Source organism: Alligator sinensis, unplaced genomic scaffold (genome assembly GCF_000455745.1).
Source record: "Alligator sinensis unplaced genomic scaffold, ASM45574v1 scaffold235_1, whole genome shotgun sequence".
NCBI classification, from domain to species: Eukaryota; Metazoa; Chordata; order Crocodylia; family Alligatoridae; genus Alligator; species Alligator sinensis.
In genome coordinates this window covers 498705-522388 of record NW_005842042.1, presented here as the reverse complement: position 1 = coordinate 522388, position 23684 = coordinate 498705, and the positions used below count along the sequence as shown (strand labels likewise).

General features: G+C 44.6%; 2 protein-coding genes across 17 annotated transcripts in view; one reads left to right on the top strand and one right to left on the bottom strand.

Annotated features, from left to right (window-relative positions):
* Window positions 1-18169, bottom strand: part of FKBP15 (FK506 binding protein 15) — a 47108-nt gene extending 28939 nt beyond the window's left edge. Inside the window, exons 1-10 of one of the 7 annotated variants that reach the window (XM_006022669.3) lie at window positions 18011-18169; window positions 10582-10700; window positions 8083-8170; window positions 7733-7802; window positions 6002-6076; window positions 4618-4716; window positions 4362-4511; window positions 3774-3842; window positions 2208-2351; window positions 1211-1353 (exon numbers count right to left, since the gene is read on the bottom strand). In XM_006022669.3, the coding sequence (XP_006022731.1) occupies window positions 1211-1353; window positions 2208-2351; window positions 3774-3842; window positions 4362-4511; window positions 4618-4716; window positions 6002-6076; window positions 7733-7802; window positions 8083-8170; window positions 10582-10700; window positions 18011-18063 (1010 nt within the window). In that variant the 5' untranslated portion in view covers window positions 18064-18169. Of the gene's footprint in view, window positions 1-1210; window positions 1354-2207; window positions 2352-3773; window positions 3843-4013; window positions 4151-4361; window positions 4512-4617; window positions 4717-6001; window positions 6077-7732; window positions 7911-8082; window positions 8174-9069; window positions 9220-10581; window positions 10702-18010 lie in introns of those variants that run through there. The other 6 variants (XM_006022668.3, XM_025203014.1, XM_025203012.1 and 3 more) reach the window with 6 other exon arrangements.
* Window positions 18170-18287: 118 nt separating this feature from the next.
* Window positions 18288-23684, top strand: part of SLC31A1 (solute carrier family 31 member 1) — a 36889-nt gene continuing 31492 nt past the window's right edge. For 4 of the 10 annotated variants that reach the window (XM_025203051.1, XM_025203053.1, XM_025203054.1 and 1 more), the window contains exons 1-2: window positions 18297-18388; window positions 22652-22774. Coding sequence is in view for 5 of the 10 variants with exons in the window: in XM_006022662.3 (XP_006022724.1) it covers window positions 18365-18388 (24 nt within the window). In the remaining 5 variants the exon portion in view is untranslated. Of the gene's footprint in view, window positions 18389-20724; window positions 20833-22651; window positions 22775-23684 lie in introns of those variants that run through there. The other 6 variants (XM_025203048.1, XM_006022662.3, XM_025203049.1 and 3 more) reach the window with 6 other exon arrangements.

The window sequence follows — 23684 nt, the reverse complement described above, 5'->3', positions numbered from 1 at the left end:
CACCACCAGCCAAAATTAATTTACTCATCATGAGATGCATCATTTCATTCATATTTAAGAGACTCTTTGCTAGCATGAGTTAGAAATGGAAAGCTTAGGTTCTGCACCACCATTTTGTGACAAATTCAGTGGCTGTTCAACTGCAGAATACCAACCTCTGGTTTACTTAAATGAAAAAATGAACTAGTTTCACGCTGAACAGCTCATTGTACCATAATAAGTATTTCTAACAACACGGGAATGCAACTTGCTAATAACATTATTTTAGTTCTAGCATTTTATTTTGTAAGAGAACCAGATATTCAATTTCTGTTCCACTAACTGAACACTATATTCCCCATATTCTAGTTTAATAGATTGGATAATTCTAAAGCAAAGGAAGTCCAAACATCAGACATTCCTTTTGAGTTACTTTGGGCAGCAAATGTTTCTGTAGTGCTGCCTGGAACAGTGAACTTAACATAGACTGTTTATGCATCACTTATCATGCAGACAACATGTCATTATATAAAAGATGACTGAACATCATTTTTTAATGCATTGTTGGAAACAGAGGAAGATCTGTTGCATGATTTTCAGTGTAACGGTATCTAACACCAATGCAGGTTTATAAACAAGAAAAAACAAATCCTAATGATACTGTCCACTAGGGCTGTGAAAAAAACTTTGGCAGCCATTTTGTTTCAGAGGTGTTTTGGCCCGTTTTGGCGCCTGAAACACCGAACACGAAACGAAACGGAAAGTGCTGAAATGTCTCCAAAACAAAACCAAACCTTCCAAAACGTTTGGGAAATGTTTAGGAATGTTTCAGAGGCACCCCCCGGGAATAATCCAGCACAGCCCTGCAGCCCTCCTGTTAAAGTGCCGGGAGGCTGGGGCCAGGCAGGGCAGCCATAGGGGCTTCTCCTGTGGCTCCCCCAGCTGGGGAGAGGCAGGCACAGCTGAAGGAGCCGGGGGAGAACCTGCAGCTGTCCGGCTGTGCCTGCCTCTCCCTAGCTGATATGAATCTCCGAATCAGCGCCAAAACTCCAAAACAGATTCAGCCAAATCAAAATTGAACAGTGATCCAAAACACCGAAATGAATCGCTGTCCTTCCGAAACGGCTGAATCCAAAATGGAAATGAAACATAGCCGTTTCACACAGCCCTATTGTCCACAAGCACTAAATTCTAGCAAGCTCTGGGTTCATTCTGTCCCTGGTTCTCTTACCCAGGCTTTGGAGGTATGGTAGATGGAGGCAGTCCAACAGGGTCTGAGGCAAAGCCGTCCGAATTGGGCACAGGAGAAGGTGCAAGAGAATCCCTAGAGCCAACACTCTGCCCATCAGAGCTAGACTCCTTTGCCAGCTTCACCTGAGGAAACCATAACAACACATTATACAACCCTTCTTTTCTAGGTCCTAAAACAGCTCTTCAGGATTCTGCTCCATTCTAGCCAATGTTCCTTAAAAAAAAAAAACCACTGGCCAGAGTAAAAAGTTCACAGAACTACCAGGGTTGAAGTTTCCCTTCTCCTTCACATTTTGATTGTTATGACTGATGTTTTCCTGAATACCTTTCATCTAGGAGGCAGAACATTATTTTGAACTAGCGAATTGCCCATCAAGAATGACAGGGAAGGAGGGGGGAAGTGTGGGGCAGGCAGGGACAGAAGGGTGGGGGGAGCTTGCTAACCCTAATCCCTCCCCTGCAGCCACCTACCAGGAGTGATTGGGGGGGGGGGGGGGGGGACAGCTTCCCCTGCCGTCCCCTCCATCCACCCCCCACCCCGCCACCGCCTCCAAGGAGTGGGAAGGCGAGGCCAGCTTTGTCCCCGTCATCATGGCAGCGCTCCGCCGCCTCCAGGTAACAGGGCTGGGGGAGAGGGGGGCGAGGCCAGTGGCAACGGCCTCACTCCCCAACTCCACCCCATCATGGTGGCACTCCACCATGCCACCGCCTCCTGTATGTAACACTCTTGGAGCTCTCCGATTGGTTGTTTCAGAAACCAGAGTGCTTACCAAAAGCGTTACAGACAGATGGACGGACTAAGCCCTTTATTATATTAGAATGCTTAGATCAGATGTAATAATTAAAATTTGTCCTGTATTTAGTTCTTTTGCATTTTAATCATCACATTGAGGAGCTGCCACTTTACAGGGCAAGAGATTTTGGCAGCCAGCTTCAAAAAATAAATATATAAAAACCATTTAGAAGGAGAAACTCACCCGCTTAACTTCTACTTCAAAAAACAGGGTAGAATCTGGAGGAACACGACCTGGCATTCCTTGAGCTCCATAAGCCAGTGCTGGAGGAATAACGAGAAACCTCCTTCCTCCTTTCTTCATCCCCATCATTCCTTCTTCCCAACCCTTTGAGTTTCCAAAATGCAATAGATGAAGAAAATTGTAAGTAAAACAGACTAATCACAACTATCTTTGGCCTTTATTTTGTAAAGGTTCTTCTGGGCTGGATTTATAAGTGTCCTGCAACCTGTACTAAAAAGTTTATTGTAAAGCTCTGTGAATCTGCACTACGGCTCCATTTAAAAGAAGGACATTTTAAAGAGGCAGAATCCACCATGTCTAACTGCTTCAGTGTTAATTTAGAGGAATCAGTGCCGTACGCATGTAGCAGAATAGTTTGTAGACACTGCTGTCTGTGACATGAAAGTGAAAGAGGCTGGCAAGTTTGGATAGGCCCTGTGTGTGATAACTTATGGAACCTTTATAGGTCATATTGGTATTTTAAAAATATTAGTCCCATGCTGAGCTGTGTATAGAAATCCTTGGGCTGCACTTGGCCTGCAGGGCATATTTTGACAATTCCTGCTTTAAGGTATCATTCTTACCAATTAAATACCAATTAATAGTCTGTGACAGGATGGGCAATTATTTGGGCCTACAGGCCACATAGGCAGTATTGGGGAGGTGTCACAGGCCAATCAGCATCCCCCCTCCCCCCTGTGGCTCCTCCCTGCCATTGCCAGCAGTGCCCAGCAACAGCTGAATGCACAGCCCTGGCCCCTGGCACCCCCTCTGAACTTGCCCTGGCCAGAGCAGACCAGCCGGGACCTACATGCACAACCCCAACCCTGGCCCACCCTGCACCTGTTCCAGATTACCCAGCCATGGTAAGCAGCAGCAGTGGCCACTTTCCCCCCCGTACTCAGCAGGAGCTTTTTCCCGGTCACTGCTGCTCAGCATGGACAGGCAGTCTGGAGCAGGCTCACAGCAGGCTGGGGTTGGGGCTGTGCATGCAAGTCTGCAGTTGGTCTGTTCCAGATGGGGCAAGTCTGGAGTGGGTGCAGTGTGGGGTGGGCTGGGCTAGGACTGTGTGTGCAGGTCCCAGCCAGTCTCCATGGGGCTAGGGCTGGCGGAGGTGGCAGCCAGAAAGAACCACTGCCTGGGCTGCCTTGAAGTAGTCTAGCTACAGAGCTGCCCCACCCCACCACATGCCCGTGGGCAGCAGGATACCCCATGGGCCAGATGACACTTGGGCCAAGCAAGACCGAGAGACCTGTTGTGGGCCGTTCAAAGTCCCTCCATAGGCCAGATCTGGTTGGTGGGCTGTATTTTACCCACCCCTCATCTTTGATAATGTGCAAAACAAGGAAAAAGCAATTAAAACCCCTTTTTAGCTAGTGTCACCTATGACAATGTCCTTCCCATCCAATTAACAATACAACTGAAGCAGTTGTGATTTATGTGAATTGCAAACAAAACAGCTGAAAGGTTTTCAAGATTAGAGACTTTAGTACATAGAAAATAAAAATAAAATGCCAGATGTTCTACCTTGATCACTTTTCCTGATCCCAACTTCAGACGTAACAGCTTATCCTTGTTGACATTTGAGTCAAACACCTGTGGAATTGAAGGTATGAAGAATAAAACAACTAGAATTCCCCAGGTATCTGAAGGAGTAAGGTACTCCTCCACAGTAGTTTCCTAATTCCTTATTAGCCAGAAGCCCAAAATTGTGATACAAGGGTAACATTTTGAAACGTTCCCAAATGCATGAAAAAATCCACTCACAACAGAATTATACCCAAATGCCTCAGCAGCTGGTTTTCAAAGCTAGCATGACCACTGCCATATTCACTCTCGTTTGTTTTGATGTCTTTGTTGGATGATACCCATAAGAGTCAATCACAAGCTTCTTGATCTTCCTCCTGCACAGCTATTACACCAGTTTCTATTCTCATCAGTTGAATATCTAATAATCAAAGGAAAGTGCTATTGCCCATTTTTAGGGAAGGCATAAGGTAAAACAAGCAACTAAAAGAACACTTTTAATGTCAAACACAAGTCTCTTCCAGTGAAGGATTTGAAAATGTTACCATATGTTAAGCAAGTACTAGGACATAATACAATCCCCTTTACCTGCCCAAGCCCATTGTTCTGGAACAGCCAACCAGTATAGGCAACTTCTAAAGCATCCCCTCCTTCCACTCCTTGTCCCTCTCCAATGATAAGATCTTGGTACAGTACTGAATCCAACGATGGGCTGCTGTTGCATTTGGCAATACACACCTGCAAAGGAAGCACAATCATTAGCATATGTAGTCAGTAGGCCAACCAAGCTTCTGATTAAAACTAAGAGATTGTGCCAGTGTGCAGCTTGTTGGCCTAAGCTTACCTGTTTGCTGAAGTCCATGGCTGCCTTTTCTGACTCAAACATAATTGACCAGTTTTGTCTCTGATCATCATAAAATGTGCTGTAGTTGTTGGGCTGAACCTACAACAAAGGAAACCAGTCCTGAACCAACAGTGCAAATTTGCTCTGTTTAACATTTGTAAAACTGAAATCCTTGGACTTCAGTGAAATGTGTTAGAAGCAGAGAAGTTTTACTGCTTAATAACTAACTGTAGATTATATTTTATTCCAACACTCAGATAAAAATAGATTCTAATATTTGTTAAATATTTCAATTTACAAATATTTTTTAGAACTTGGAGTTAAAGAGGGGAGGGACACAAAGTTAGTTCTAAAATCTGCACTTGGGCATTTGGATATAGGCAAACCGATTTTCAGGAGCGAACATACTGGTCTTCCACAGTCAACAGCATTAATAGTCAGTACTTTTAAAAATGTATTCCATTTTTATTTGGGTATGAAGCCATTAATACAGAAGCCTACCTCTAGGAATCTAAGTTTTAGGCTACAATCATTAAGATGACTACCAAACAGAATAAGTCCCTTTTAGTTTTGGTGAAATATTTCGGCAACCATATTGCTCTAGGCTTTTGTTTATAAACAAAGTTATACTATCCAAGACCTAAAATTGCTCTACAAAAAAAAAAAAAAATGCTGAAAATGATGGACTGTGGAGATAAAGATAAGAGGGAGTATTTTTAAGGACATCAAAGTGTGGAATCAGTTTGATTTCTTTCCTGGAGCTTAGTATTGACAAAATAAAACAGCATTTCAGGATTCTAGTATTCTCTGAAACTGGAGGAGAGATGGAATGTTGTTTTCAGAAAAATTAAATGTCAACGCTTGCAAAAATCTAGTTATAGTTTTTATTGCATTTTTCTGTCAGCGTCAGACATTTCATAGAACTGAAGCATTTACTAGCGCTCTCTCCAATCTTTGTTTCCTTCATTCCTATAATCCTTTAGAGTAAAAGACATTAGAAGGCTGAATTTTGGGTTTGGTTGTGCCCACTGCAAGAATATTAAAGCAAAACACCATTACATCTGTAATACAGAGGTAAGAATACTTACCTCCACCATAAAGTGCTTTGAGATCTATAGATTAAAGAGTACTGTGCAAGAGGTAGATATAATAAGCATGCTGTGTTATTTATGTGATAGTAAAAGAAGGAATAGTTTATACAGCACTTTATATAATATGTATAAATCAGGTGTCTGGTCATGAGCACCACATGAGTTCATGTTAAAGACAACATTATAGATGAGAGTATCCTAAAACTGTACCGCACACAACTAACTGGAGTGCTGGATGCTTAAGTGAAGACAAGCGTGCATGACTACACAAACAGATTACCCAACTGTCTTACCGTGAGTACAAACCCTGAATGGATCCTGGCAGCTGTGATCTGTTGCTGCTGACTTATGTAAAGGAGGATCCTGTACTGGATTCCACAAGCAAGGAGAAAGGGAGGAGGGAATGAGGAAAAAACAATAAAATAAAACACAATTAGCAAAACTCCAAACCTGACAAATTCTGCTGTGTGCCATCGGTGACCTTAAGGCCAGAACTGATTTGATCAATATACCAATAAATACTTAAATTTAGCAATGAAGTTTAACAGCTGAAGTGTAAATAGTCTGCACTGTACTTGATCTATGTGATTCATATCACACCTTAAAAAGAATGGACAAATTAATTTCAACTCTTATCCATATACAGGCTACTTGGGCAAAAAATCCACAGTACTTTAAGCATGGACCTACTTTGTTTAGGAGAAAACAGTGAACTTGGTTCACTGCCTTTCTTCCCACTACTGTGCAATGTAATAACCATAAAGAACTGCCATAATACATGTATGTAATAAGAAAAGGTAGACTAGATGCTCAACTTAAGCTTGAGGTAAGAGAACTTAATTATGTAGCTGTAATAGCACACTAAACTAACTTTATGTTGAGCAAAAAACTTAAGAAACTAAAACATGTTCCCACTTCTTTTCCACATCTACAGTAAAGCACAATGACTAACTAGCAACATCATTAGATGGGTAGTAAAGCACTGGGACAGGTGACCCAGAGAGGTGTGGAATCTCCATTCTTGGAGGTTTTTAAGACCCAGGTAAACAAAGCCTTGGCTGGGATAATATAGGTGGGGATGGTCCTGCTTTGAGCAGGAGGTTGGACTAGATGACCTCCTGAGGTCCCTTCCAACCCTAATTTCCTATGGTTAAACAGACATGACTAGGTTATTAGAGAGCGGCCAGTTAAACCTTAACCTGTAATACTAACATTTCTGTTAAGGACATAGACGTACACTTGCATGCACTGCTAAACACATGCTAAAGTATACTAACACACTAAAGGCACACACTAAAAGTATATAAAGACTGCATTATTACTTTCCATCTTACTGGCAGACTCTGTTCCTGCTGCTCCCCCAAGATCTTTTTCCAGTAAAAAAGAAAAAAAGGGCCAAAAGCCTTGAAGGCAGTTTACTGTAAAAAGCGCTCCCATAAAACGACCAATTTATGGAGACAACAGGAGAAAGAGGGATGCAGAGTATGGGGCAGACCAGGTTATTTTATTTTATTTTTTAAACACAGCACCCTGCTAAATATTTCACTATGCTATTATTTTCATAGACAGAGAATAGAGTTAATAGCAGGTCCAAAAACTGACGGTTGTGAAGTATAGCGTATCACATCCTGTTTTATAATTTGAATTCAGTTATGAGGTATGTACATTTCCCCTACTGTGACTACATTTGAGATCCAATTTACAGATATACATTTACAACCAATCAAACTAATTTCTCTCAGACACGATGGTTAGACCCTGCCTCTTCTCTAATGCATTTCAATTTTGAGTGGGAAGTTGTCCTTCCAGCTGACTTGCAGAAGAGAACTGTAGTATAAAAACTGTTGCTGGTTCAGTATCTGAACTGCAAGCAGTCTACCAGCATAAAAAAACTCCAATAAGAGCAGAACTAAGAATGCTGACATCAAAAAGGGAGAAGATGGAAGCATGGTATATGAAATGCAATGCTGCAGGGAGTTGTGTTCCTCTTTGTGCATGTTAAAGATAAATGCAATTTCTCTCACCTCTTTGGTGACATGGTTCCCCAACACAGCTGCTCCATACTTGCCTTGCTTCATATATTGTCCATTCATGCTAGAAAGCAAAGTGAGATAGCTGCAGGTGTGTTCCCTTTTCAGATTTCCCAATATTTATAAGTTTTCTGTTGAATATCCAAAGTTCTACTTCTCATAGTCTCCTGAGCTAAACAAAAATTTTCTAACATGTAGCATTTGTAAGACATGGACAACTACTGACAGAAATGAGAACCTCTTTCCATTGCCCATAACATTTTCCCTCTGTGATCCAATCCTAACATTGGATTCCAGGCCTCTGGTAGCAAAGGGATAGTGTAGAAAGCCTGCTGTATACTTACTATCGATAGGCATGAACTGCAGTAGCAATGAATACGGATGGGGCTCCCAAAGTGGCTGCAGCTGCAGGTGTCTTTTGGGCCGGCTGACCTGCTAAGGAAAAAAACCAAAAACAATAGCAGCTGTTGATTTCCCTCCACTAGATTTGGCTAATGTGTTTCCTAATACAGCAGTGTTATTACAAATTTAAGATTGAACTGATTTATCTACACTGGTCACCAAGTTAAGAGCAAGAAGTTGACTTGGAGATGTATCCAGATGATGGTAATAAATTTATTTTTGAATTCATGTAGAACAAGTAGTACCTTTCAGTATCTTCCCAAATCATTCCTACCAATGGACACAGCCAAATTCAGGAGAGGAACAACAGTCAGAGAGAGCTATTTTCTGACACACACTGCACTCTTACTAACACTAGAACAAATGCTGCAAATCTATCTGAGCAGTAAGTCTCTAGTGGTAGGAAGGTAAACAGGAACTGCATCCATCAGGATCTTTGTGTTACTGAAAAAAGCTGGCATCATTTCCTTGGGTAGATGATAAACTAAGAAAGGTCACTGAACAACATTAATGGTCTATATTTTTCAAATAAAAATCAAAGAAAATTATGGGTGAAGTCCAATCCTCAGATCATCTTGTGTCTGAGCAAGGATCTCTTCTGAGCATTTGCTTGGTTGCTCTTATCCATTTTAGCTAGATTTTACTACTTTTATATCATGTTATGAATGTACTTTACTTAAAGTACAATTTTTCCTGCCTTGCCACCCCTAGCACTTCCTGTGGTTGGAGAAAGGGGAAGAAAATGGGGAGGATGCGACTCAAAAAGCTTATTCTATTCCAAATGTGACACCAGTATGATGTTTGACTGTGGCCAACAACCTCTGTATTTCACTACTACTTCTTATAAGGGAGGGGCAATACTTGTGCACCATTTAGATGAAATAGTATGCAACATTATGCTTTTATCATAAAAAAACATGCAGTCCTACCAGGATCCTGATGGGCCTCCAAATCCTTCTGATCACAAGAATGACAACTGTTCTAAACAGTAGTAATCCAAGTCTCTTGCATTACACTCAATACTTATGGAATGCTGTTTTGCTTCACATTCTGTCTTCAGCTGCATGCTACAAAATGTACTGTATATTTTGAAAACGTTCTACCATTAACATTTTACAATACATATTTTCGGTATAATTTACCATATTCAAGCATTAGCAGTTGTAACACGGTGTAGGAGGAATAATGTTTGAGTTATGGAAGCTAGGAATAGCTCATAGTACAACAGGTCAGTCAAAAGGCTTTTTTTGTTATTTTAAGGGACTTGGTAGACAAGTATTTGAGCGATAGTCTCAAGGTTATTTACAAGCAAAACTATTAACTTTAGGAGCAGGTCAGATACTCTGGGCTGAGGGAAGTTAGAACCTGCCTTTTTGGCAGGTAGAACATCCAGTTGATTTGAACACATTGCTCTGGTACTCTACACTGTTCAGCTAATCAGTTCTTATGACTAGGCAGTAGTTCAAATAACACTAGAGGCAGTTTATACATCTCAAAGAGCAGAATTTGTTCTAATGCCCTGCCTAGACAAAAACACAAAGACGAAATCAAGCACTAAAGTTCAGCACAAAGGAAGAAGTGTACCTTTAGTAACCAGGTTCTTTGAAGCCTTTGCGAAACCAAGATATCTTGTGCTTTTACTTAGCAGGCTGCTAGCCCATGTACGTATACTAATGTAAGTGATATTTATCCACTGTTTCTTTTTCGGTCTGAGAAAAAACAGCTTCCCTATAGCAAGCTGAACAGTTATAAGTTACTTGTCTTCACAAGGGTTGTAAGGAGCTACTCGTATAAATATTTTGGCCATCTTGAACCAGATAGTTTTCCTGTGCCCAATTATGCCCCTGTTCTGCGACAGTAGGACAACACCAATATGAAGCCAATTTCAGATGCTGACCATTCTGATATCTAGCACATGCTATCAGGAAAAGGGGCTGAAATTCTGTCAGTGAGTAAATAAGAAATCATAAGAGGTAAGGGGGCATCTCATGACACAAACCTTAGCTAGGCATTTTTCTTAAGCTGTTCAGCAGTGAAAGACTGAGTATTGACACTGAAGCCTAAAGATGGGCTGGTAACTCTTAAATTATCAATGAGACATACAAGATAGTTCACCCACCTGCAGTCGCCAAGATATCACTTCTTTTTAATCACTTTAGTTTTAAAACATGAATTGAATACATCACCATGAGGCTGAGGAGGTTCTGATAAGAGCAGAAACTACTGGGCACAATTCCATTGCAAAAAAGTAAGGTCTGTGGCAAATTCCAAGGCATTTCAGGACACAGAAGGCAGTGTCTATGGATGTACATTACTCATTAGAACAGTATGCTATTGAGTTAGTTCACTATTAGACTTTGCCTTGGTTCTCTTATCTAATCAGCAACATACATGCCTAGAGAGTCTGCTCTCCATGCTTACACTCAATTACTTGTACTCACCAGGCATTGCTGCTGCTGCTTGACCTTTTTTAGGCTGTTTTGGTGCAGTATATTGGAAGAATTCATTTCCATGGCTTGATACGTTCTGATCCAGTCCAAAGAGAGAAGCCAATCTGGCACTGTTAAGAGAAAAGGGAACATTCACCTTGTTACTTGACACAGATCCCTCCTGGTTTCCTAGGGAAAAGGAAAAGCTGCTAACTTTACTAAGTTATGAAATCTTAGTTGCTATTTTGGAGACACTCAAGGGGACTGAAATTAAGCTGCCTATTCAAAACCAAGTGGTTAGTCATTCCTTGAGCTGATGTTGTATTTGCACAATTAAATAATTTTAGCTGTTTGTAGTGGAGATTTATATAGTAAATCCATTCAGTTATTCAGATGCAAAAGCTGTTACAGGGTACAGTTAGGATGGAAAGAAATTAAAAAGAACAACTTTAAGATAGTGCACCCAATTACTTGCAACTAAAACAAAGCTATTCAACCATTACAAAAAGCTGTTACTTCAAGGGGAAAAAAAGCTACTTCCCTAATTTCTATAACTTTTGATAAACACTCCCTTGTGAATACCAAGAAGATCCAGTCTGCCCTTAACCTGCAAAATTGGAAGATCTCTGATCAGAGAATGGAATTTAATTTGATGGGCCAAACATTTGTGCCCCATGTGTAGACTTGTGCAGGCCATATAATCAGCAACTGTATTGTTTTAAATTCTTCAAGCTTATATAATCACTTCAGCAACAGCAGATCAAGCAACTGAAACAAACAGGATGAAAGTGCAACAACAACAAAAAGGAAAAGAAAAAAAATCAAGTTGCTACATACCAGGGGTAGCCAACCTGCTGCTCTGGAGCCACATGCGGCTCTTCAGAAGTTAATAGGTGGCTGCTTGAATCTTTGCACAAGCACACAGTGACCTAAGCTGGTCACCGTGCGCTTGTGCAAAGATTCAAGCAGCCACCTATTAACTTCTGAAGAGCTGCATGTGACTCCAGAGCAGCAGGTTGGCCCCCCCGGTCTATACTAACAAATAGCTAAACAGAACCACCGCGTTTAAAAACAATGATATTTTGGTGGTTAATATAAAAGTTTTTAAATGAAGAAATCTGTTACTAAACCAAACACTAGCTCTAATTCCATCTTGTATTATGAAAACGACACTGAATATACAAATAAGAGGAATTTAAAATCAGATTCAGTAGCGTGGAGCACTTCCAGTTCTTTGGCAGCTTTCAACTGGCTGTATGGCCATGAGAGCAAGAGGAAGTAACACTTGCACACAAGAATTTTTGGTAAACTCAAGAACGGTCTGACTAACCAAACAATATATAAATGACTGGCTTTTGGAAGAGAACTGAAAGTGAGTAAATATTAGTATATCATTGTGTGGCTAGTTGCTATTAACATCCAGAAGCCTGTAACAGCACACTATTATTGCAAGACAGATGACTGTTATTCCAGTATCTAGCTGTTTTACATCTTTGTAGGCAGCTTATTCAAATGAGACCTACTTCCAGTCAGTTAACCATATACTATACAACATGATCTAGCTGAAAAAAGTACATTGAAAGTTGTGTGTAAAGACACTTAAAACAATTTGGAAGTTTTCTTGATGGCTACTACCCCATACCACCTCCTGTATTCAGACTAGAAAAGCATGGATCCCCTAACTTTTCACCTCACTCCTGCTATATCTTTACTTTTTTACAGTTCATGATATAACTACATCTGTCAGCTTTACTCCTGTTTCTCTATTAATAACAGACTACTGCTATCTGGGTTTGTTAACTCTTTTTGTTTTGGTTTTAACATCTCTCAAAGACACCTTGGTTTGTCAACATTTTTTAAAGGAACCTGAGGTTTTTAAAATCAACATCTGCAGCTAGGGGCAAATATTTTACTTAAAGCACGTAGTGTTTTCATTAACACTTTTCAAGCAATAGAAAATAAACACAAAGTTAGTCACGATGATTTAATGTCTTCTTAAGATACACCAAGAAAAGAAACATAGAAAATATGTATGTTTAGAAGAACAGTCTAGAAAAACATTAAATTTATAACACTTATAACTTTAAGCATCAGAGAAAACCAGATAGCAAAAAAGAAAAACATCATCCAGCAATATAAAACTGGAGTTGTGATGAAATTTTGGAAACCGCTGTGCCTCAGGATTCAATTTCTAATTTGATTAAGACTTAATTTATGCAGTATCTGTTTATTTCACCCTGTATTTTAGAGAGAGCTCACTGGACTTCCATACTTTATTACTTACTTCATATGGAAATTGACTGCATAGTGAGCTCAATCAGTTCACTGTAAAAGCAAATGCAAAAGATTCATTCTTGAATCCTCTGACCTACAGCTCACAAACAGGAAAGAATTGGTGGCGGATATGCAAGTGGATGGCAAGTTGGGCAGCAGTTACCACGAGATGGTTGTAGTCAGAATCCTAACAAAAGGAAGAAAGGAGAACAGCAGACTAGGAACCCTAGACCAGTGCTTCCCACCCAGTGTGCTGTGGCACAAAAGTGTGCTGTCAGAAATGAACAGCTGTGCCGCAGAATTTTGCCATGGCAATGAACTACAATAGGTATAAGGATGGGAAATGCCTTAACAGGTGTGCAGCGGAAGTTTTTTATTAATGTAAGTGTGCCTTGGGCTGGAAAAGCTTGGGAAACACTGCCCTAGACTTTAGAGAAGCAGCCTGAGTCCTTTGGGGAAGTGATGGGCAGGATCCCCTAGGAGACCAGTCTGAGAGGGAGAGGAGTCCAGGAGAGCTGGTTGTATTTTAAAGAAACCTTCCTGAGGGCACCAGAACAAGCCATCCTGATGTGCAGGAAGAACAGCAAATGTTGCAAGCAACAAGCTTGGCTTAGCAGAGAACTCTTTGATGAGCTTAACCACAAAAAGGAAGCTTACAAGTGCAAGTAACTTGGAGAGAACAGAAGAGTATTGCTCGGGCATGCAGGGATGAAACCAGGAAGGCCAAAACATAATTGGAGTTGCAGCTAGAAAAGAACATGAAAGGCAACAAAAAGGGTTTCTACAAGTATGTTAGCAACAAAGAGGGAGGTCAGGGAAAGTGTGAGGAGGCAACCTAGTGATAAAGGATGAGAAAAAGGTTGACATAGTCAATGACTTTTTTTACCTTGTTCTTCACAGGCCAGGTCAGCTCCCAGACTACTGCACCGGGCAGCACAGTTTGGGGACAAGGCAAGCATCCTTCATTGGTGAAGAACAGGTTAGGGACTATTTAGAAAAACTGGACAGGTTCAAGTCCGTGGGGCCAGATGCAATGTATCTGAGGGTGCTGAGGGAGCTGGCCCATGTGACTGTAGAGCTGCTAGCCATTATCTTTGAAAACTTGTGGTGACTGGGGGAGGTCTCAGGTGATTTTAAAAGGCCAAATATAGTGCTCATCTTTAAGAAAGGAAAGGAGGAAGATCCAGGGAATTACAGACCCATAAGCCTCACACCTCAGTCCCCTGGAAAAATCATGGACCAGGTCCTCAAAGAATCCATTTCTTAGCACTCGGAGAAGGTGATTAAGAACAGCTGTCAGCCAGTATCAAGTGGAGTGCTACCAGGGGTCATTCCTGGGGCCTGTTTTGTCCAATATCTTAACTACCTTGAAGATGGGATGGATTGCACCCTCAACAATGACACCAAGCTGGGGGTGTAGTAGATGCACTAGAAGGTAGGGCTAGAATTCAGAGTGATCCAGACAAATTGGAAGATTTGGCTAAAATAAATCTAATGAGATTCAACAAGGACAAGTGTAAAGTCTTGCACTTATGATGGAAGAATCCCATGCACTGCTACAGGCTGGAGACTGACAGCAGCACTGCAGAAAAGGACCTGGAGGTTTCAATGGACAATAAGATGCATATGAGTCAGCAGTGTGCCCTGGTTGCCAAGAAGGCTAATGGCGTACTGGGCTTTATTAGTAGGAGCATTTCCCACAGATCAAGGGAAATAATTATTCTGCTCTATTCTGCACTGGGGAGGTCACATCTGGAGTAGTATGTCCAGTTTTGAGCTTCCCACTATAGAAAGGATATGGACAAGCTGGACAGAGTCCAGTGGAGAGCAACAAAAATGGTTTGGGAGCTGGAGCACATAACTTCTGAGAAGAGGCTAAGGGAACTGAGCTTATTTAATATGCAGAAGAGAAGACTGAGGGGGATTTGATAGCAGCCTTTAACTACCTGAATGGGATTTCTGAAGAGGATGGAGCTAGATTGTTCTCAGTGGTGGGAGATAAGAGAACAGGGAGCAATAGACTCAAGTTGCAGCAAGGGAAGTTTCAGTTAGATGTCAGGAAGAATTTTTTCACTAGGAGGGTGGTAAGACACTGCAACAGGTTACCCAGAGAGGTTGTGGACTCTCTATCCTTCGAGATATTTAAGACCTAGCTTGACAAAGCTGTAGCTGGAATGATCTAGTTGGGGGTGGTCCTATTTTGAGCAGGTGGTTGGACTAAGTTCCTCCTGAGGTCCCTTTCAACTCAATCTTTTTGATTCTACCATTCTCAATTGCGACTAAATTATACCATGGGTCAGCTTGTATTATACACAGATTGAGATGTCAGCCACCAATAAACAGCTTCAACACTGAACTGAGGGGCAAACCTATGGATTCCCTGTCAACATTTTTTTTACTTCATTGCATTGTTGTGCTCTGAGCATTCTTTTCCTGTGTTAATTCTGTGATACTGCTGTAAATTCTGGGGAGAGAGAAAAATTTATTGCAGCCTTCTGCAGTACCGTACCTTGAGACATGTCCCTGCAGGAAAAGCAGCAGCTGAAACCAATGCTAAATACAGCATATTTTCTTACAAAGCAAGTCTTTTTAAGAAGTCAACATGAGCTGGAATTTTCAGACTGCTCCTGATGAGGTTTCAATTTAACAAGTAACAGATCTGAGGTTTCAAATTAACAGAAAAGATCTGATTGCTGTTTTTTATTTGAAGAGTTCTTGGAGCTTGGTGGAGCAGGGGGATTAGTGGCTAGCTTTTTTTCTTGTGGAAATCTACCTTAATAAAAATGTTTTTGGTCACAAGTCAAATGTATTTGCAGGCTCACAACTCTCCACATCACAAGACCATCACATGTCTAACTGATCCTTTCAAAAATAAGGAAGCAGCTGCTAAGTCCAGTCATGCAACGAGCCTGGTTTTTCCTGTAAGGAAGCTACCACTGAAGACCTTGCTCTATACTGAGCAGTTGCAATAGGATGCCAAAAAATGACAACATGCCAGATAAAAATGAACTATAAAACCAATAAAGAAATGTTGTTAGAGATACTTATGGACAGACATTTTTGGAGAAGAGAGATGCTGACCACTTCAAGTTTGTTTTTGATAGCCAGATGTTATGAAAGAGTAAAGGTTTATGAAGGTAATTTAAAAGGAATTTTATGCCACCCGTGTGATTTTGTCCCCACCATAGTATTTGAATACATACAAGTTTTGTAAAGTTTTATTTTCTATCTTACTATGGTGTAGGGAGAAGTGCTATTGACTTCTTTTTTTTTAAATTATAAGTGGGGCACAAAGTGAATTACACATATGAAAGTCTACTGTATAGCAGGGTAGTAAGCCAAAAACTTCAGAGAGCCAAGTTGATGCCTTAACCACCACCCCATTTCTTCACCTAATGAGTCTATGCTATGTCTTCTAAGATTTTTTTCCTCCAGAGAGAAAACACAAAACATTTTATGGGCCCAGTGGTCACTGACCATCTCTATGATAAAGGAGCACTATAGGAATAAAAATCTCTTGGTTGGAGAGCATTTTAGAAGACAATTATCCTCAGCCCACTCTCTTTGCCTTGGAGGAGTGTTTGGACAATACTTCTTTTGAACAGCAGAGATGTCTTATCTTCAGCCCAGAAAGACAAGTCCTACCACTCAGTCACAGCTGGTGTCAGCAGGTTCTTTGTTTCTAAGATTATTAGAGAGCCTGGTTGAGTGCCTTGGTTTCTCCATGAATACATATTTTCCCTGACAATCATTTTCCAGCTGCATAATTTGACCTAGTCTCTCCCTTATTCCACAATTACTTTGCACCAGCAATTCAAACTAGTCTCAACTCATGGTCAGAAGAGCCTAATCCTCTCAAAAAGAACACTCAGGAGTATTCCTTCCTTCCTTCTAAGAAGGCAGAAGAAAGCCAAAGTGAGACTGAAATGCATCCCTCTGCCCCTTAAAAAAATGCAATATCATGACCTTCTTAGCTGAGTTGTACAACAGACACGAATTCTAGTCACTGAATGAGCTGAAGTTTCAATTCTAAATTTAATGTAGGTCAGTAGGATTTGCAATTTCCTTCCTCAGGATCAGGAAGGATGAAAGACAATTGAACAAAACTGCTGGTGCTCCTCCTTGCAGCATCCAAATCAGTCCTTGGAAGCACAGAGAAACAAGTTTGTGATCAAGAAGAACAGACACCTCTCTCTTCTTGCTCTGAAGGAGTGAAGCCAAGTTGCAGTTCTAGTTACAGCAAACTTCCACTTAAGGCCTGACTGCCTGTGCTTTCAATCTTACTGGAACAGTGGTTTTCAGCCTTTTTAGATTCAAGGCATCGCATGGCAGACTCAAAAACCCCTCAGAAAATGCCAGCTCTTTGTCGTCACTCGATTTTGACTACAGAAAAACGTTTGACTGAAAACCTTGTGCTGCAAAAGACTCAAAAAGACACCAAGAGCTCAGAACATTTTTATAATTGGAAACCCGAGGACGTCTTACATTTGAAAGCTTGACTAACTCTACCCTAACAACATGGCTGGTCCAATAACAGGCATCGCCCTTCGAAATCCTTGCCTCTTGCACAATTTCCGGAACATCGCAGCTACAGCACCTCTCTCACCCTGCCAGAACGGCTGTAACGCTGCGGGCTCCTCCTGGGAACCTCTGGGTCTTTCTTGTGAGTGATGTCTGCCAGTGCCAGCATTGCGTGATGCCCCGTGGCACCCCTAAAAGGCTCCCAAGGCACCCTGGTGCTGGCTGGGGATGAGAATTGCTGCCCAGGGACAACCCACACTGCATTTCTAAGGGCCCTGCTACATGGAAAAATGAAAGCTGGATAGAAACCAGCTACAGAGTCGGTACACATTTTCAAGCACTAGCTTCCCAGCTGGCTGGTTCGTCTCACAGGAGAGTCCTGGGCGGTGCATGTGGCCGGTCTACATTTATTAATTGTGTGATTTGCGTCATAAATGCGACGTCTAACAGGGCTCAGCAGGCACCGGATGAGACGGAAGCTCTGGCGCGGGAGGGGGATGGATGCTCCGTACTGGGAGCTGACCCCAGCCTCGGCACCAGCAGATTCGCCACGACGCAGCCCCCGACCCACGGCCGCAATTTCGGCGGCAGTTGGGGGCAGAACCAATGGGCCCGGGCCCGGGCCCGCACCCGCCTGGTCGCTCACCCGCCGGCGGGGGACAGGAAATCCGCGTCGTCCTCCTCCGCGCCCCCGAACATGCTGGACGGAGCCGGGCGGGCGACTCCTACCTACGGCGCGGCGCAGGGGCCGAACGGCGGCGCTCGCTTCCCAGCCCGGCAGCGGAACCCGCTCACGTGACCCGGCCGCGGCCTGGGGGCGGGACAGCGCGGGCCCACTTGGCAGTGCAGAGCCAATGGCGAGACTCAGCCCGGCCCGACGAACGAGGGAGCGGGGCGGGGGGGAGCGGCCAGCGGGGCGTCACGTGAGTGGCCCGCCAGCCAATGGAGTGGCGAATGGAGGTGCCGGGCAGGAAGGGGCGGGACCCGCGGAGTCCCGTGAATGAGCCGCGTCCTGCGTGGAGCTGTGAGTGCTGTGGGGAGGGGGGAGGGGTCACCTTGAGGCCGTGGGCACCCGCGGCCCGGACTTGCCGCCCCTCGCCTTGCAGCGCCCGCGCGCCCCGCGCTGCTCCACGTGTCGTGGGTTGCACCTTCCTGGCTGTGCCAGTTCCCTGTTGGGAGCAGAGCCGGCGGCTCCCGGGGGCAGGGTCCTGCCTTCCGGTCGGGCAGACCGATCCCGGCTCGGGTCAGGAAGGGATTTTACCCCATGGTCAGAAGTGGGGGGCTGGCTTCCTCTGCAGCAGGAAGCCTGGCCCCCTGCCCTGCCCTGCCCTGCCCCGCACGGGCCGGGACACCCGACGCCGCCCCCTGCTGTGCCGGTGACAGGCCAGGGCTGGGGGAGTTGAGGTGGGGGTTGCGTGGGGTGGTTTGCCTGGGGCTGGACTAGACACCCCCGGAGCTCCCCACCCCCCCTCCGCCCCAGCCGCGCGTCTCTGTGATACCGTGCTGCACGGGAGGCCTCTGCTCACTGTCTGCCGCCCTTCAATGGGCTGGGGGAATCGGCTGTCCCTTGGGTTTCCCTGGGTGGCTCCCTGCTTTGTGCTTCTCCTGGGGTTGTGGTCCCAGGGGACTCCACAAAGTGCTTGAGCTCCTGGCCTGGGACAAGGGAGACCTTCCCGGGTGCATCTGAGCAAGGCACCCAGTCTCTCTGTCTCACTTCCCCCACCTGTACAGTGAGGATGATGGCACTGCCTTGCTGCACGAGTTGTGACCCATTAAAAATGAGTGGAAGGCCAGTGGCTTGGATGGGCAGTACATCCAGCTGGTGGTCCTGATCTGGTGCCTGGGGCAGTTGCAGCCCTGGGCCAGCTGTTGCAGGGGGAGAAGTGAGGGGGAGAGGGGGCATGGTCAGCCCCCATCCCAGGCACAGGGGTAGGGCCTCAACCTGCTGCACAGGGGCTGGGGTTCGGGATTTTTGGAATTTGGCCGGGGGAGGGTGGCGGTATTGAGTGTCGCTGGCCCCCCCCGCTATCAAACTTCCCAGTCTGCAGGGAGCCCCGCAGTCCATGTCTCCGTGGGCCACATTTGAGCCCCCCCACTATCGTAGCAGAATGGCAGGGAGACGCTTGCAGGAGTGCTTGATTGCTTCCCTGAGGGAGGTGTGGAGGGAGGGCTGATTTACTTGTGTCTATGTACCATTGATGGCAGAGGATTTAATAACATATTATCCTTGTGTGGAGTGAATTCTTGCGTTGTACACTTGGGGGACACCTGGCTTCCCTGAACACCAGGGAGATTCTTGTGGTCATCTGCTTCCTTCTTGGTGCCGGTAGATGTTCAAGGGTACAGCAGAACGTAGCAGCTGTTTATAGTTGTGGGCAACTGATCAGCAGTTTATGACAGGAAATAAACAGGAATGACCTGAGGGAGTGACCTTGTGGAGGATGTTTTAGGGAGACATTTTGTACTTGCTCAGCTGGCTGGGATCCCAGTGACAGCTCCACACCCTCATGTTGTATCCAAAACAACACCTCTCTCAGCATGTGGTCACTAGCACTATTTGGAGGCAGTGGCCTTCATGGACTCAAAGAGCAGTGTTCCTTCCTCGCCCCTGTATCAGTCACCCACAGTCATCAGCCATACAACAGGCCTTCGTTAAAAGAGTTCCAAGCTACGTACTGATTTGCCTACATCTGAGCTTATGCAATTTGACACGACTGCTGCAGGGTCTCCACGTAAAGTGCTTGTGTGTGTGAGCTTTGAGTACACAACACTGCTGCTGGACTGATGTATAATAGTGTCTATCTCTCAGATCTTTGCCACTTGGTATCTGACTCTCACTTCCCAGTGCAGCCTGTCTCTGAACGTGGATGTAAAGAACATGCATTAGGAAGGGATCATCTTAATGACTAGCTCAGGTCTACTTCTGTTCTTGGGCCCCAAATTCCACCACTGCCTTATTCATTTGTTGTTCCTGGAAGCTGCTAAGGCTTCAGAACCCCGACTTGAAAAGCTTTGGTGCCGTTCCAAGATGCAAAAGCCCCAGGTTCTGTCACAGTTTAGAGTGGGCACGAGTAAGTGCAGCTGAGAGCAGTTCTGCCTTGGGACCCTTGCCTAAGAGCGCATAGTTGAGCTTTAAAACATTGCGAGGTGGCAGGGGATGAGGAGGTGGGAGGATGGGCCAGGCTGGGAGTCCATGTGACTAGTTTGGTGTGGGTGGGAAGGTTGCTGCCTACATCCTCTGATTACTCCACTAACATTAGCATGTTGTTTTGACAAGGACAGAGAGACCTGCCAGTCGTTGCTCTCTCTCTACATGCCATTGTTACATAGTCACTCCAACCTTGCTCCTTCTACTTCAAGGAAACTACAATTGGCCAGTGATGGAGGGAGCTGCAGTTGTCTGGCACCAGCAACATGCCACGACTTGGCTGTCTGTGGGGAAACGATGTTGGTTTTGCTAGGCAGGAGGTATTACAGCTTTGTTCCTGGACCTAAACGGTGACCATGCAAATTAACATTCTGCTCCAGTGCTGGAGGGATAAGGAGACATGTAAACAGTCTCCTCCCCATTTTGAGCTTTGTCTGGCTGCTGGGAGTTGATCTGGAGGGCAGGAAGTGTTATGCAATATGCAGCTCTGATCAGGCATTTCAAGAGTGAATATTTCAAGGGAAAAGAAGCAAGAGAGTCTATTTTTCCAAAAAGGTTGCTGTTTCATAGAGCATTTGTAGTGGCCCTGCCAGCTAAGGCAGTTTATATGCCTTTCCCATTTGATTTTATCCTGTGAAAGATGGGATTTGTAGCTGCTTTAGAGTGTCCTGTGGCCTTAATTTCTCACTCTAGCCATGAGGAACTTGGTTTTAAATTGGACTGGCACAAAATCTGAGGGAAAGCAAAATAAGACAAATAATTAAAATAGCATTAGATGGAAGGTCTGATAACTTGTAGCCTACTGGCTTGAACATCCTGTCTTGTACCATTTGGAAGCTGACAGTTCTGGTTTTACACACTATTGGGTCAGAAATCAAGTCGGATCATCCAGAATATAAGTATAGGATGATCCATATACCATACACCTGGGTAGCTTTCAGTGCAGGGGCGAAACACAGCCTGGTGGCTGAATCTGGCCCATGGAAGGGCTTTGTCCGGCCCATGGTGAGTCCCTTGATCCTGCCTGGTCCCAGCACCATCCATCCCATGGTGCTTCCTACTGCTCCCTTGGGTTGTAGAGAGGCTGGAGTGGCTCTGCAGCTAGATTGCCTTTCTAGGCAGCCCAGGCAGCGGTGGCGGCTTCTGGCTGCCACCACCCCTGGCCCCAGCCCTGTGGTGCTGGCGGGGACCTGCGTGTACAGCCCTGACCTGGCCCACTCTGGACTCAGCCTGGCAGAGCGGACCAGCCGGAACCCACACGTGCAGCCCCAACCAGGCCCACCCCGTGCAGCAGTCGGTGGCTGAGCAGAAGCTGCTGCTCGGCGTGAGGGAAAAGTGGCCCCTCACAACTGCTGGGCCCTTCTTGCTGCAGCTGCCCAGAGCCTGCACCCAGGCTGCCCTGCCGCTCTTGTGCACTGCCACTGCTGCCCCACTGGGCAGACCGGAGGTGGCGGTGATGGTGGTGGAGAGGAGCAGCAGGGCAGCCGGGTCAGGCTCCAGGCAGCTGCAGCAGGTAGTACCTGGCTTCCTGGGGTGCCTAGATTAATACATTTGTAGATGTTGGGGTCAGAAGGGATCTAGAAAGGCAGGGCAGGTGGGGGACTGTGCGCTGTTGGCGGTGGCACATGTGCTCCAGGCTGTTGGTTGTGGGGGGAGGGAAGGGGTTCTGACCGGCCCACAGCAGCTCCCCAGACCTGCCTATGTGGCCCATGGGCAAAAATAATTGTCCGCCCCTGTTTTAGTCTGTAAGGAAAGAAGCACTTTGTAGTGCTGCACTTCACATCTGTCATTCTGTTCTGCTGCAAACCGGTGAGAGAAGATCCCTGCTCCAGGTCTTCAATGTTCTTCTCGGCATTTTTAATTAAGGGTTAATGCTTTAGTTCTGCAAGTGAAGGCACAGACTCCTGCATCCATGCAGAGCTGCACCCAAGATCAGGGCCAAGGGCTGCTTCTTGACAGGTTGTTTTGTCCTTCTCTCTTATCCTTAGCCAGGAGGAAAACAAGAATTGATGTTTCCAAATTAAAGTGAACAGTCTGTCCTGCCCCTTCTCAGGCCTGCCTTATTTGGCAAAAAGGCCCCTCTACGCCACCCTAAAATACAACATTACATCCTTAAACATCTCCTTTCTGTATTTGTAGGTCACCTCACAGCTTAGCAGGAACCTGCTGTAAGACCTCCTGAAGCTGAGTTGAAAATAGTCCATCAAATGAAACTTTCTGAGAAGCCCCTGGTAGCCTTCACAAGTGTGTCTTCAGGGACAGGTGACCCAGACATAATCAAGTTTATGTTGCTTCTGTTCAAGGAAAATCAAATCTTTGTTAAACTACTCAACTCTTTCTTGCCTCAGTCTCCTTTTCTGGAAGTGTTCCCAATCTTTCCCCTTTAATCCACCGATGCTTCATTAACCTTTTGTTCAGCTGAAAGCCAGAATCTGCCTGGACAGAGAATAATGGAGCTAGTTATCCCAAATGAATTCAACTCTAATGCTTTATATACTGTAGATTAACTTTAAAAGCCTTTAATTCATTGGTCCTGGGTGTTGTGCTTTCCAACTTGCAAGTGAGCCATTCTGGAAGTGAGGCTGTAAATGCCCAGGGCCCGAGGGAATAACCCATCATCAGAGGGTGTCCATGATGCCTTTCTCAGTTCTGGTGTCTCATCTTCAGTGTTCATCTCCTACACTGGGGCTTGCTTCTCTGTATTGAGATGTGCTGCTGCTACTGAAGTGTCAGAGATTCCTTAGGAATTTCTCTGGTAATCAAATGGGCCCCTACCACTTTTGGTAATTGAATAATTTCAGCATTTACCTATCTGGTAACCTTAATTGTGTTGTGTGTGGGCAGAAGCAGTGCTGTCCTCTGACTAATCGGTTACCAACCCGTTCAAAATGTATAGTGTAGAGTGGCACTGCCAGAGGCACTGTACTAAAAAACCTTTTACCACGTACTGTCTAAACATGACTGCACTCTTGTGCTTGGGATCATCAATTATCCTCTACTGAAAATTATTAGCAAACACAAAGCAGGCTCAAAGCTAGCCTTCCCACCAGGTAAATAGTCCCCACTTTTTTTTTTTTGGCGGTTGGCAAATGGTGGCTGGCTTCTGTCAGGAGTTCAAGCCAACAGGAAGCAGCAGCAGTGACTAGTCAGCACTGTGCTCTGTCTTGAGGTT